We start from the raw sequence: 15292 nt of genomic DNA, 5'->3' as shown, positions 1-15292 counted from the left end.
TTACCAAAATTTAATTTTTTTTACTAAAATTTAAAAAATCTAAAATTCGTCTTACCAAACATTCCATTGACATTTAAAAGGGACATTGTTATTCTTTAGTGTTTTTAAAGTCAATCCCCCATATTCGTAAACAATTTTTAAATTTAAACAACGTTTTAAAATCAAAGTTGGAAATTTAGCTTTAAAACATTGTTTAAATTTAAATTTTTTTATGAATATGGGGTTAATATTTTATATCCAGTTTAGACGATGATTATTTTATGACGTCGATTTTCTGCGTCTCTTTTTGGTATTTATCTGTGTAGAAAAGCATGAGGGATAAACAAAAAAAATTGATTTGTATTTCTTTTTTCATATTTCTCTTTATGTTTTATTATTTTGAAGTTTAATAAAGCAGATTAACCGATTAAACAATAAAAAAATCAACCCTGGCAAAAAAATAAAATTTAAAATAAAATATGTAAAATATAAAATGTAAAAAAGCGAATTAAGAAAAAACGACGTCGTAAAATTACAAATGAGGTAAAAATCGTCGTTGAATTGGATGTTAGAAATAAACTTGTTTTTATAGCAATTGTTAAATCTGGCAACTTGACCACATATTTATTTGTATTTAATATGAGTGACCATGTTGTTAGTAAAAATATAACACCATTATTTACCTTCTGTCTTGACAAGACATAAATTTGTTCACACAGCGAAGAATTTCTTGCTGGCACTGGAATTTGTCTTGTGACTCTAGTCGATGTATACAAAAATTTAATTTTTACAAAAAAATACAGACATTTTTAAAAATTACAAAGAAAACTATGAAGATGAACATTTATGGTTGCTAAAAACAATTAAGAAATTATTTATCACATGTAGGGCGTATGTGTATATCGTCCGTAAATACATATATAGATAAGTCTGACACTGTAAGCTACAATTTGTTCAACAAATTTATTCATGTATACATATTATGAATAACAAAGGGCTCAGCATGGAACCTAGGTATTCCACCAAAACGAGATCTACATGATGACTTTTTAGACATGCAATTTTCGCAATTCTGTTTTAAATTTGCTTTTATCTCGTATAAAACAACATTTCCTTGTTGAGTTTCTGCCATTATAAACAACGAATTAAAATCTCTTTATTTTTCTTGAAAAAAGAGATATAAATTATCGTAGAATACTAGATTTACAAGATGACCTTTTGTGACTTTCAGTCATGACTGTACACTTTCAAAAGTCAATTGCAAAAGTCATCGTGTAAATCTCGTGTACAAAAATAAAGGTAAACAAAGAATAATAATATAAAGCAAGTGTCAAATAATTTGAGTATATTAAAAAAAATTCACATGCATGCATATGTGTGTATGTGTGTATACAATTGACAGCTAATTGTGTTATCTTTCCATTTTTTTTTTCATAAATCTATTAATTTGATGTGAAACAATTTATTTTACTACCTTTGACTAATTCGTAATAAAATTCAGCAATAATTATATGTTCTTAAAGTAATAGTAATGAATTCTTTTCATCGTGATAATGTGCAGTTCTTGAAGCCAGGTATTTATATTGTTTTTGATTGAAAAAATTGTTGAATATCTCCATATGCAACAATAAAATTTGTTTATAGCACAAAACTCGCGTACCTTAGAAAATATTTAATACTGCTAGCTTTTACAAACATCCAGTAATTGTTGATTCAGATTTAAAGTGCTTATAGAATAGAATATAGAGAATTTTTCATATGGAAGCATATGGGTGATTGACTACTGACTGACTGTGCAGGTTATAGTAAGGGAAAATCAAATGTTTGATTTTGTTAACAACTATGACGTAAACTGGCAAACAATTAGTTCAAGTAGATATACGGGTGTACACCACCGAATGATGTACAGAATTACTATAGTTAAATTAGTATTAAAATACAATAAAAAAAATGTACTAGAATATAAACAACAAGTGCAAGTCTAAAGGCTGATCCACCACAATATTTTGTTTTGTAACTATGTAGCATAATGTTGAATTGAAACTGACATAATTTTAAATATGTTTAAACCAATCATACTACTATAGTAAAAAATGAACAACTAATTTCAATTGCAGATAACGAAGAAGAGTTATTAGCCGGCTATCAGAATTTAAGGCGTACTAACCCTTCGGACGTCTCAGATAAGAACAAAATTAAAAATAATATTGTTTACTGTATCGAAAAATATCAAATAACTATACTAGCTACAGAATTTGGTATAGGGACTCTTGATTTGCCTCAGGTAATTAAATAATTTATACAATATCAAACAATTAATTAACGTTTGAGATTAAGCAAGCTATAACGAAGAAAAAGACATGACCGAATTTGTTCAAAATCAGCTACTTATTATGCAGGCGGTTTACGAGAATATAATTGAATTTACTTGTAGGCAGGAAGGATTTAATGCAATTTAATGTGTATGAATATGTGTATATATTCCGATTATTTATTTATTTCTGTTTCAGATCACAATACAAACATTTTAATTGTCATATAGCATCATTTCGACGAATATATCAGTTCAATATATAAAAACGATTTGATTAATAACAAAAAAAAAGTGAAAGCAATCTGTACGAATACGTTCGAACAAAACTGACTCACTCTGACTCACCTAAATTTGAAACGGCAAAAAGATGGTGGGCCCAAGTAGTCAAATCAGTAAACTTTTACTGGGGCTTTTAATAGCTCTCATTATTTTCTACATATACATGGATGTCCAGCTGTACCTGCGTATACAAAATTATCCCTTAGAAAGAAATTATCACTTTAACACGACAACAATCACCACCACCAACAACAACAACGCCAACACCGCCACCGATATACCTCAGCGTAGTGAAATGACGTATGAGTCGGAAACATGGCTGTCATGCGAACTAAATCCCTTGTGCCATGTAACGGTAAAAGCTATACTTTTGGATCACACCAATCATTATTTATTTGCCCCCTTGGCAACGATTTTTGACAATATCATCGGATTTTCCCGATCCACATTCATTACGGCCAATATGATATCGTTTTTCCACGTGGGCGTAGCCTGTGTAGCTGGGAAGCTGGTGTCGTCGGACAGCTTGGGCTACAGACGTCTGGGCGTTGTTATGTTCCAGTTTCGCACATTTCTAGATGATTTGGACGGTCATGTGGCGCGCGTAAAGAAGAATATACGCGGCGAACGATCCGAAGTGGGAACAACAGGATACTACGTGGATGGCATTTGCGATGGCTTGGGCTGCATAGCTCTTATTCTGGGAATGTTTTTCTATTTGAAAAATAATCCACCACGACGTGGCTATCTCCAGTTGCCCATGGTCGACACTCGGGTGTCGGACGCTTCTACAAAGACTAAACTAAAGCCCACCACACGAAAGGTAGCCAAGAAAGTGATCAGTTTTACAGGTCAACTGCTTCTTAGCTCCACAGCTTGGAATCGCTATATCGCTGTCTATCAAGATATGCTCGAGAGCAACGATGTAACGCCATTGCAAATATCTCGCCAACAAATCGTCTTCAAATCTACGTGGTTCTTTTGCATTGCATGGCTGTGGCGCATCGTCAACGTTCACTCGCTGTTGCATTGTGTCCTGCTCAGCATATTCTGCGACAAATTGTGGGAATTCCTTAAGGCCATTCAATACAGTGGCTATGTAATATTGCTTGTATGCATTTGTATTACGGAAATGCATCTGTTGGAAGCACACAACTTTATATTCAATACCGGTGGCGGAGGCAGCACTAATATAACATCATTTTGATAAATAGTTTAGAGATTCTTATTTTAGATTTTTATTATTATTATTATTATTGCAACTACTACTCTATTATTATTATTATGTACGTATTATTTCTTTATTTTTTTAAAATTTTATTTCCTACTAATTAAAAAGTGTTATAAATGTAAAATGTTTTGTGTGTAAATTACTGTAATATTTTTTGCATAATCAAAAGTAAATTTTATGTGTATGTTTATGTACTCACAATAACAACAGCCACAACAATCACTTGTTCCTTGTTTACTCTTTTTGTTTTTCGAAAATGTACCTGAAGTTCGGATCTCCTAAAATTGTTCACATTAGTTTGTGATATGTCCTTTTGTCCTTATAAGATCTAGCTTTGGTAGGAATGTAACCGAATACGTCAATATATAATGAGTAGAATTGAGGTCCATTTAGAAAAGAGAATTTATTTCGGTTTTATATTAGAAATTAGGTACAATAAATTTGAATAGCTTAATAAATACAATGCAAAAAATATTATAAATTAAGATTACACTAGTTTTCAAGAAGGGTTTTGTTCATGATATGAATTTTAAATCGTCAAACTTCGGGTAAAATATTGATAAAATCCAAGACGTCTTCTTTCTTTTTTTTTAATAAATATTTTGATTTGTCTCCCTCAAGTCACTCCAACTATAGTCCCCTAACATATGCTGGTCCCAGAAATCCTGATAATTCCGTTTAAATCTGGCACAGTTTGGTCGGTCGGAAGACAAGTGATAATAAATCTGGCTATTCTAAACGGTTAGTCCGATTGCAGAAAATTAAATTTTTGGCCACCCTATTACAAGATGAATGAATTTTGTTATAAAACATCCTGTTTATTTCACTTTGTTATCTCTTATACTTTGAAGGATATTTAAGTTTAAATTTTGAAATTCTCGACTTTAAACTTGACTTTATTTTGTTTTTCGCAAATATCTTTCGTAATACATAGTCGTGAAAAATAATTAAATTTAAAATTTTCACATATATTTTTTTATTTATTCTCAAAGATTTAAAAAAAATTTAATACTGATAAGAACTTGCTAAAAAAAAATGACTAGTTATACATGTTTTAATCGATATAAACGTGCACCCCACTTCAGGCAAAGGTCGAAAATGATGATTTTTTTTTTTATTTATTTATTTTCAACAACCTAGCCTATTGGCCACAACATAATTTTGTTTAACAAAATTCTGAGTTGATCCCATACTTTTTTTGATCTTGACACTTTTTCATTAATTTGTATCACGTCTGTTGACTAAATTCTTTTAAATTACTTGATGATTTCTCAAGGAAATAATAAAAGTATTTTGTAAGGAAGTAATAACTCACTAGTTAAAAAATCATACTTGAAATCAAACGAAATTCATCATAATCTTTCAAATCAATCGAAAATTTAATTGTATACAAATGAAGAGGAAGAAATTTCGGAATTTTGAAAACAGTTCGGTGATGTCTTTTTTCCTGTTATTCCATTTTATTCTGCAAATCATGTACGTATATATTTATCTATTTTTTTTGTAGTATTTAGAAGAGTTGGGTTGGACTCAAAAAGGTAATATAGCAATAATAGATCACAACAATGACGAAGCACAAACTGAAATGCTTACAGCTACTCCTTATGAAAATGCAGAAACTTTAAAAATTAATGTAAGTTACAAACAAATTGTTTACAACTTTTACTTATATGGATGCTAACATACTTTCCTACTATAACACACCCATAGTATATCTCAAATGAAAAATTGCTAAAAGAGTTGTTCTTGGATCCTATACTCACAAATTATGGCGTCATTTTAGTGAACAATGTTCACAGACGTTATGTTTTAACCGATACCGTCTTGGCATTGCTGAAAAAGATCGTAAGAAAACGTACAACGCTGAAAATTGTACTGGTAGCGAATACAAAAGAAGCAAACTTCTTTGCCGACTATTTTAATACACACAAGCGCCACAAAAGTCATCAAATCGGTTGCACAGTACTATCAATTGACGATGTGGACCTAAAACAATGTATATTTTATCTTAAATCTCCATGTGCGGACTACATAAGCAAATCGATTGATACTCTGAGGAATGTCCATCAGAAACAACCATTAGACGGTGATATATTGGTGTATTTAGCTGATGAAGATGAAATTAATCAAGCCATAGAATTGTTGAAGAATTACATCAATATGGATCATATTAAAAATGTCAATTATTTTAAATTGTCGCATGTAAATGGTGAAAAGCAGTCGGTGTTTTTTCCCAAAACAACGGGAAAGCGTAATGTAATATTCACTAAGGATTTGCATCAAGATTCAGTAACACAGGATCGTATAAGTTATGGTAATATACATATATGTAAATCGAAGAGTCTGAACCAAAAAAAAAACGTTTTTATAACCGGCACTATGAGTGGTAATGGGAACTCTTACATACATATTTAATACATCAATATATCCGCTCCGCTTAGATTGCTATTTAAAATCTAGAAAATCGGGACACAAATGGCTACTAAATAAGCTACCTTGATTTTTTTACTTATTTTTTTTTAATCTATAACTGGATTACTTAAAATTTCCATACAAAATTTGTTTTATAAACCTGTAATATACATATTTAAAAATTATTAATAAGGCCTTTAGAAATTCGTACATACAATAGGTCAAAATCTGGAAAAATATTTTAAAATTTTTTTTCACCAAAATATTTTTTTAATATTTACTTTTTTTAATATTTACTTTAGTAAAGGTTATATTCGAAAAAAAATTTAATACTATCAATTCCCTAGCAGAATTTTTAGAGAAAAATTAAAAAAAAATATTTTTTAAGTAAGAAGTATTGAAAAATATAAAAAAATATTGGTGAAAAATAAAAGCGAGACTGATTATTTTTTACATATATTGATGTATCAATCAATTATGTAAGTTAATAAACGATTAAATAGCCTGGGACAAGTAATTTAAAGTTTATTCATTCAAAGAAACAGTTGCGGTCCATTTACTTGTTAAAATAGTCGTGTTTCAGAACAGAGGCCTTTGATACATTTACACACAGTGTCGGACAAAATTAAAGCACGAACTTATGCTTGTTACAAAAAACTCTGTTACATTTAAATTATAGATTATTTCATATTTTTTTTGAATTTATTATTATTTTTTTAAATAATGTTGCCAATAAGTATAGAACAAAACTATAGTAAGAAAGTAAAAACAAGTATCGTTAATTGAATCGTTTATTTCAAAAAACCAGACAAGCAACAAAAAATACAAAATTTAGTTATTGCGCGGTTACTGTTTTGTAAAGGTAAAAGCTTCGTTTATTGCAAAAAAAAAACTAAATTCTGTCCCCCTATTATGATGAAGCAAAGCTGTGTTTAGTGCAGAAAGAAGTCAAGAAACTGGCCCTACTAGGCCATAAATGTGCAAATGATTATAATAAAGGTGAATCAGTGACACACATACAATTTTTTTTCGAAAATAAATTAAATTTTTTTTTTTCATTTAAAATATGTTAAAATTTTGTATTAGTGAAAAAAATTTTTTATTAGTGAAATGTAAATTTTTTTTCAAAAATTTTTTTTTTTATTTTAATTAAAATTTTTTAAAATTGATTAGTGGAAAATGTTTAATGAATGGATTGTTTTATGTACATAGACATCCTGCAAAACATCATGCTTCCATATGCCGAGGAGGAAATGACACTTAAATGGCAACGACCCCAAACACACAGTTAAATGTTTGTGAAAAATAAGATTCATGTTTTAAAGTGCTCAGCACAATCAATAGAAAATCTTTGTACATTTTATATCTCCAAATAGTGGGTGTATTGTAGTAAGGAGAACTCAGTGCTTTAGTTTTGTCCGATACTGTATCTGTAGTATTGTATTTCATTGATTAATTTTACAGTGATCGATTGCGGTTTTATGCAGCTGAAATGGTTTCAGGCCGATAGTAACAAGTATCATAAATTAACTGTACCGGAAAGCAAATTTGTAGCAGAGTTACGAGCCAACTGGAGAAACAAATATCGAACAGCCAAAGTTTTTCGTCTATACACTAAAGATGATTTTAACAACTTGCCGGAGAGATCAGTGGCTAAAATGCGTCGCACAGATTTGTGTTCCGTTATTCTCTATTTAAAGACCTTAGCTGTGGATAATATTTTACGTTTTGATTTTCCCTCACCTCCACCAGCTAAAAATGTACTATCGGCTTTGGAAATTTTATATGCATTAGGTAATACTATTGTCTATCATCAAATGTGGTTATTTTAAAGTTTTACCCCATTACCATAATCATTTTTTATTAAATTTAGAAACCCAGGAAAATTTTTAGAACATGTTCCAAAATTACATTACCATAACAACTTCAATTTCATTTATAACATCCATAGATCTAGTGATATTGGAATAACCTTTTGTGAAAAACATTATTGCGATTCTTAAACAATGTAGAGTTTTATAGGAACAAGTTACTCATTGGTTCAATACTAGTTCTATAGAACACAAACTAGTTCCGAAAGAATTTCATTGAACCAATTTATTTCAAAAAATTGTCAACAGTATTTTAGGATGAATTCCAATTTGTCCAGTAGATATTAGTGATTTGAACTTTTTATGCAATATAATGAACGAAGCTTCGCTGAACTAGTTTTATGTGTGACAATTTCGAACAAAAAATATTGATGGAGGAACTACTTATAGAACTTATATAGAAGAAGGGGTGTTGGTTGTTTAGCGCTTCCGTAGAACTAGTTCCGAATGTGACAATTTAAAGCAAAAATCATTGATTAGAGGATTGGTTTAAGGAATGGGTATTGGATTCGTAATACTCTTGCAGAACTTGTTCCGAAGGTGATAATTTCAAACTGGCTATATTCCTGCGTTCTAGAACTAGTTGTGGAACTAATACAGTTTTCCTGGGAAGGATTCTAAAACAATCACCCTTGTCGTGGTTGGCGTAAACGCATACGACAGTTTCGTACTAGATTAAAAAACCAGTTTGCTTTTTATCTTTAATCTAGCACGAAACTGTCGTAGGCGTATGACGTTTACGCCAACCACGATAAGCGTGAATAATTTCATACAAAATTAGTTTTCTGATAAATTTTTAAAAATGATTATGAATGAGGCTGAAAATGTTTATTTTGAATGCTAAAATATATACAAATATTTTTCTGTTTTCTATTTTGTAGGTGCTTTAGACGATCAAGGACAACTAACCAATCCCCTGGGCTTCTTCATGGCTGATGCACCTTTCTATCCATATCTAAGCAAAGCATTGTTTAATTCAATCGAATTCCAGTGTTCAGAGGAGATTTTGACAATAGTGGCGATGATGCAGGTAGAATCAGTATTTACTGTTACCACCAATCACATGGCTGACAGTCACAAACAGGTGGCCAAGCGAGCATTTGAAGCAGCTGAAGGTGATCTGATAACACTTTTGAATGTCTATACCGCATTTCTTGAGAACGATAGAAGTAAAGAATTTTGCCGCAAATACTATTTGAACTATCGTAGTTTAATGCGTGTTCATAGGCTGCGTAATTATTTTGCAACTTCATTGCTAACTAAATACAAAATGTCGTTGATTTCCTGCCGTGGAGATGTTGAAAGAATATTGAAATGCATCGCCTCCAGCTATTTTATGAACGTAGCTTTTCTACATGCGTCCGGTGTTTACAGAGGATTACGTTGTAAAACCGATCTCTATATTGACCGAGATTCGGCGATATATAGCCTGCCACAGCCTAAGTATTTGATTTATTGTAGTCTTTATGAAAACACTAAAACATTTATGAACAACGTGACTGTTATCAAGGAAGAGTGGTTGTCGGAATTCGCCCCACACTATTATGAAACAAAATAAACCAGTTCTACCAGAGTCCTATCTAAATACATATAAATAAAAGCATTTAAAGTTTTTTTTTTAGAATTTATGGGTGTTTTATTAAATGCAATGGTAATGTTTTTCTTTGTTTTTTTTTTCTTCTTGTTTTTCATCTTTTGGGATACGGCTTGCTCTGTAAGTGGTGCCTTGCTCTGTCTGAATGAACTTTTTGTTGGTTTTTTTTTGAATTAATTATTGCAGTTCAACCGTGTTATGCAATATAAATTTGTATTGTATTGTATATTATGTTGTGTTTGTGTTTAATAAAATTTGACAAATGTTTTAAATTGCTGATGTTAGTTTTATCATTACTTTGAAAGCGTTTGTTTGTTTTTTTTATACTCTAAATGATGTTTGTTGATGTTGCCCCATATGTGCGCACTTTTAAAGTAAAATTTTGTTTTTCTGGTTTTCTTTCTATATAATATATATATATATTGTATATACAGTAATATGTGATGGGCTAGGGTATTTGTATGTTTGTTTGTTTGTTTTTGTTGGTTTGATTTAATTAGGCGGATTGCGGGTACTGTCGCTGTTGGGTATATACAAAGGTACTGCGGAAGTGTATGCAGAAGGCCGTTGGTAAGTGTCATCAGCCACACCATTCATTGAAAATTCGTCCACCTGCAATAGTGAAAAATAATGAATGATGTATTTCATACAAGAGTCCTGTGAATTTCGAATTATTAAATTAGAAAGATACCATTTGTCGGAGCATTTGTGGGTCTTGGCAAGATCTTTGCTGCTGTTGTTGTTGCTGTTGCTGCTGCTGTTGTTGTTGGGATTGTTGATCCTGGTCTTTGTTTCGGCCGGAACTATTGGTTCCTCTCTGTATGGTGCGGTCCTCGTACCGTGTACGTCCCTGTGATGCCATAGGTCTGTTCAGTGTACTATTGGAGTTATTGGGGGAGTGAGCAGACGCACTGTGTGAATCAATGAACTTTGTTAGGAAGTCTTGTTCCTTCCAACCGTGCTTCTTGTAAACGTCTCGCAACTCATGATGCTGCCACATTGTAAACAAGACCTGACTAGCAAACTTATTAACACAAGATGTGTATTTCTGACGATGATTTGTAATGTTCATGAGACGCTCGACCCCGCCAGCATCCAAAAGCGATCTAGAGAATTCGGCGTTTTTCTTGATAACCTCATTGATGGTGGCCAACACGGCAGTTATGGTATCATCGGAGGTATTTTGATCGTGCTGGGGATTACCGGATGGCAATTTTTGTACTAGATCCCGCATTGCATACTTTCCGATTAACTCCTTGTTCCGCTGGTCAATAGCCAAATTGCGCAATGCTGTGGCAACGGCGCACACCACTCTATCGACTTCCATTCGTAAGAGCTCCACTAGTATGGGTAGACCTTTTTCTTTGCGAACGGCAGCCCGTATGTCTATGCTAGGTTGCCAGTAACAGGCCGACAGATTTTGTATTGCACCCGCTGCGGCCTCTAGCGTCTCAGGATTGGAACAGCTCTGTAGCAGAGCCAGATAATATTGCACCACCTCGGGCTGCCACAAATGTTCGTAACCTTTCAGAGGTCCTCGATTCGCCGAATCCGATGTGTTTTTTGTTGAACCAGACTGAGCACCGATGCTCTCGTTCTGCTGTTCCAATTGAGCTTGAGCTTTCTTCTTTTTGCTAGTGCCAAAGCAACCAAGATTTTCACCTGCAAGGAAATTCAAAAGAAATTATTATGGCCTTAGTCTCAGTGAGTTTTCTTTTACTTACCCTTTGTAGACGATAAAGCTCTAGTGGGCACTGAAATTGGTTGCTTATCATAGTTGGGATCTTCCACCTCTTGACAACGATACGATAGATTGCGCAGAATGCACACACAATTCTCAACGGTCTTATTACTAATATTGTTCTTCTCGATGGCTTGACGAACCACGTACAGTAGACACTCTACCAAGTGATCACAATTTCGCAATTGAGTTCTAGCATATTCGCCAGCTGAGCTGACATTGCGCAAAACGCCAGATGCATTACGAAATACTGTGGAAAAGCAAGTTTCGCCGGGACACACGGGATCCCAGCCGGAATGTGGATGTATTATATTACTGACAACAGCTGCTAAGCACTCGTCAATTATGAAACGTTTAATGTCCTCACAAGACGACATGTTCCAAAGAACGCCCGTCACTAACTCCCGCACTTCAGACTCTTGTGTGCGACACAATAAATTGACCAGTGCCGCTAAACCACCGGCATTTTTTATTTCACGTTTATTCTCATCGTTCTGACGGCCATAAGATAAATTACGCAGAGCACCGCAAGCATTCCTGCAACAAAATACGAATTAACATATATTGATGGTGGAATATTCTGCACATTGTACTTACTTGTAAATCTCTGGTGCCTCATAAGATAGCAGCCTTATAAGTGGAGGTATACCACCTAGAATACGAGTTCGTTGTTTGATGGGATCATCCATATAACATAAATGCTGCAAGTAGGCGGCTGCATTGGCTTTAATTGCATTGTTTGGATTATTTAAAAAACTAATGACTTCCGATAGATTTGGATCACGCCATCGCATAGTCGAGCAAATGTCGCTGCATGAGCCGTCCACGATTTCGTCCTTGCCGCCATTGCGCATATGCTGGGAAACGACTCCAAACGAGCTAATCGTAAGCTGTGACATTTTATTCTGAAAATCGTGGGCATCTTCGAAGCCCTGTTGTGCCAGACCCATAGCACTGGCGACTTCAGCCCCATTTCGATTGTCGTCGAACATGGGTGGCCGCGAGACGTACGCATTTTGTTTGGCACTTACCGAAGGCATAACATAATTGGCTTCCGAAACATAGCCATACGCTACCGGAGGATCTTCCCCGTATTGCGATTCCGACGGAAACGGTATAACCGGGTTAATACCGTACTCTGACATTTCTTCATACTGCGATGGTTGCATGTAGCGCAGATTGGAGGCCATCATGCCACCCTGATCCGTTGGCACCCCGACAGCTGCATTGAGTTCCTGCACCGAACTAGTTAAATTGCTCTGTGAACCGAGTATCTTGCCGGTTGCATGGTCGGTCCGATAAGAACATTGTGAACCCATGCGACCAACCGTCATACCGGCAGGACCTTTTGTTGCATATAACGGAGCATTCGGGTACACTGTGGTATACTGGCCATATTCCTGCAATGGTGCATTCTGACCATCAAAATCTGCCTCATCAGGAATACATACCGATGGCTCCATTCTGTCTTAACTGTTATCTTATCTTATTTCAAATAGTTTTTTTACCTCCGTCCTTTTTAACTTTGTCTTTGTTGCCGCAACACACAATTTCCCAGATTCACTTGTCGTCTGTAATTAAATCAAAATTTTAGTATGTTTGTTTGTTCACTTGAAACTCTAGCAAGTTAACGAGTTATCACTCTACTCATTCCTGGATTCGTTTGTGTGCATGAAATGCAGAAATCTATTGGAAAAACTTTCTTTATTCAGTTGGAAGTGTGGTCGTCGTCGTTGATGCAATTTGTTTTAGGATCACTCTTCAACAAATTGTTGTTCGATGCAATTTTTGCAAAATGCGTAAATGCATTCAGAATGGCATTTGGTGCCATCCATCGTTCGTCGTCTATGTATAATATGAAATGAAAATTTGGGCGTAAAACGTCAAATGTTGCAAGATGAAATCGAAGAAGAACAAGCAGCAGCACAAAAAGACGACGAACGAGACAACGAGCAAAATTTACCACCGCAGCACAAAAGTGTTTTACAATTCAACGTTAAAAGTACCAATCATACATATGGACATGTACTCCAACAGTGTAGGAATGAATATACAAATGTTCGTAAGCACATATTTCCATACATAAGTATGTACATACATACATATCCCAGCAGTACTACAAGTAATCAGTGTATCTCTTATAGACAGTAATTTTGACTAATGTCCAATTTATATACTTCGGATCATTTGAAATAGGTATGTATATGTGCTGTTTGTAATGCAGAGAGAAGTTAATTTATACATTCGAGGTTATTATTATAGGATTAGCTTCTTTACCCTCCACTAATTTAACAAATTGTAACTGACTCTCTATGTAACCGGTTAGTGAATCTACTACTTTGGATCAGCTATCAGACAGTCTCTTTGTAATCTATGAAGGATCAATTGACCCAGATTTTTATTGATGTAACTAGTTGTGACCCTAAATGATTTGTAAAATCGCTAGTTCGGGACAGTTATCCAGAACTACTGGGATGTAAGCATTCACACTTTGTACATACGTACTTACATACATATCTCCATGTACGCAGTGTATTCGTCGTTGTATAATATTGATTTTTTTCAAAAAGTCCGAGAACATGAACATTTTCTTTTTACAAACATAGTACATACAAATTACATATTCTTATTATACTGTAATTGTGTGTATGTTTTACATTTAATGCAACATTCTATTGGAAAAATTAAGTAATAAATGCATGTAAAATATTTCAGAGTATATGGGAAAGCACACACAACACATTCTTAATAAATTCATAAGGTTTTTTTGGGGGTTCAATTGAAATAGTAAAAGAATTTGCAATTAACTTTCACTACGATAAGCTATTGTTTTGACCGCACCTGTACATACATACACATACATTTATGTATGCATATAGACACGGCGATATTTTCCAATTAATAATACTTACACATTTAAAACTACTTTATAAATTATCTTCCGCAATTAATATTAACGTTTTTTTTTCAGAATTTAATATAAATATATCTTTAAAAACATATCTCGTCCATTTTCAATAATTTTTTTTGCTATTTTTGTTTTCTTTATAAATTTATGTATTAGTCTCTTCAAAAAGTACACAAAGAAAAAATTGAGACGCCAGTTACTGTTCACAAAAAATGTCAAATAGATGACAGTTGACAGAGAGTTGTACACTGTAAAGAAAACGTACTAAATAAATATCAGCTTCCGCAACAAATTTGTAAAATAGGCACACAAAAATATAATAAGTAATATTTTATTAAAATAGTGAAAATTGTCCTGCTAGAATGAAATTTACAAAGTTTCTAAGTTAATATATCAAACATTTTAGATGATTTTTATGTTTGTAAAATCAACTAAAAATTTTGTTAATATACGTTTATAAATTACCAATGAAGACAGAGTAAATTTATGTTCTGTTTTGGAAAATCACATTTATTTAATGCAATTAATAAACTCAAATTTTAGTATAATTCACTTTATTTTTTTATTTGTATTAATCAGAAAAAAATATTTTTTAAATTTCTATATGCTCATTATTTGCTCAACTGGTCACGCCAGATGTCTACGATCAGCCATTTACTGGGGTATTAAAATTACTTGTTAAAGGAGTATCTAAAATTATGTTTTCCGATAAAAACCATTTATATACTGTTTACACTTTTTAAATACCTGGTGTTCCGAATATTTATTAACTACAAGATAAATTTATTGTTATATATAACTAAGAGTGTTTAAGGTTTTTATGCTTATAATTAAGAGATACATCAACACTAAAAAACTTACTAAAATACACGCTGTTTTCATGATCTTGATTCATTTATTTTTATCAACACGTATATATACATATTATTATAGTGTATAAAGTATAAATATTCATAACAAAAT

The 15292-nt window shown here is 33.0% G+C and overlaps 2 protein-coding genes across 3 annotated transcripts; one reads left to right on the top strand and one right to left on the bottom strand.

The window, feature by feature from the left end:
• Positions 1–1345: 1345 nt before the first annotated feature.
• Positions 1346–9710, top strand: Cpes (Ceramide phosphoethanolamine synthase). 2 transcript variants are annotated; one of them, XM_065511206.1, is made up of 6 exons: positions 1346–1553; positions 2097–2263; positions 5311–5436; positions 5514–6117; positions 7680–8009; positions 8968–9710. In XM_065511206.1, the coding sequence occupies exons 1-6, from the start codon at positions 1511–1513 to the stop codon at positions 9642–9644; spliced, it is 1947 nt and encodes a 648-aa protein (XP_065367278.1). In that variant the 5' UTR covers positions 1346–1510; the 3' UTR covers positions 9645–9710. The 2 variants fall into 2 exon arrangements, with proteins under 2 accessions (XP_065367278.1, XP_065367280.1); XM_065511208.1 differs by lacking the exons at positions 2097–2263; positions 5311–5436; positions 5514–6117; positions 7680–8009; positions 8968–9710 and adding an exon at positions 2490–4025 and having other exon boundaries at positions 1398–1553.
• On the bottom strand, positions 9697–14501 carry p120ctn (adherens junction protein p120). The gene is made up of 5 exons (XM_065511205.1): positions 14334–14501; positions 12019–12992; positions 11405–11958; positions 10372–11342; positions 9697–10292 (listed from the first exon to the last, which is right to left on the bottom strand). The coding sequence occupies exons 2-5, from the start codon at positions 12882–12884 to the stop codon at positions 10173–10175; spliced, it is 2511 nt and encodes an 836-aa protein (XP_065367277.1). The 5' UTR covers positions 12885–12992; positions 14334–14501; the 3' UTR covers positions 9697–10172.
• Positions 14502–15292: the final 791 nt, after the last annotated feature.

This window comes from Calliphora vicina, chromosome 5 (genome assembly GCF_958450345.1).
Source record: "Calliphora vicina chromosome 5, idCalVici1.1, whole genome shotgun sequence".
Taxonomy (NCBI): domain Eukaryota; kingdom Metazoa; phylum Arthropoda; class Insecta; order Diptera; family Calliphoridae; genus Calliphora; species Calliphora vicina.
The sequence above is the reverse complement of the archived record's forward strand: the minus strand, read 5'-3'. Positions and strand labels throughout refer to the sequence as shown.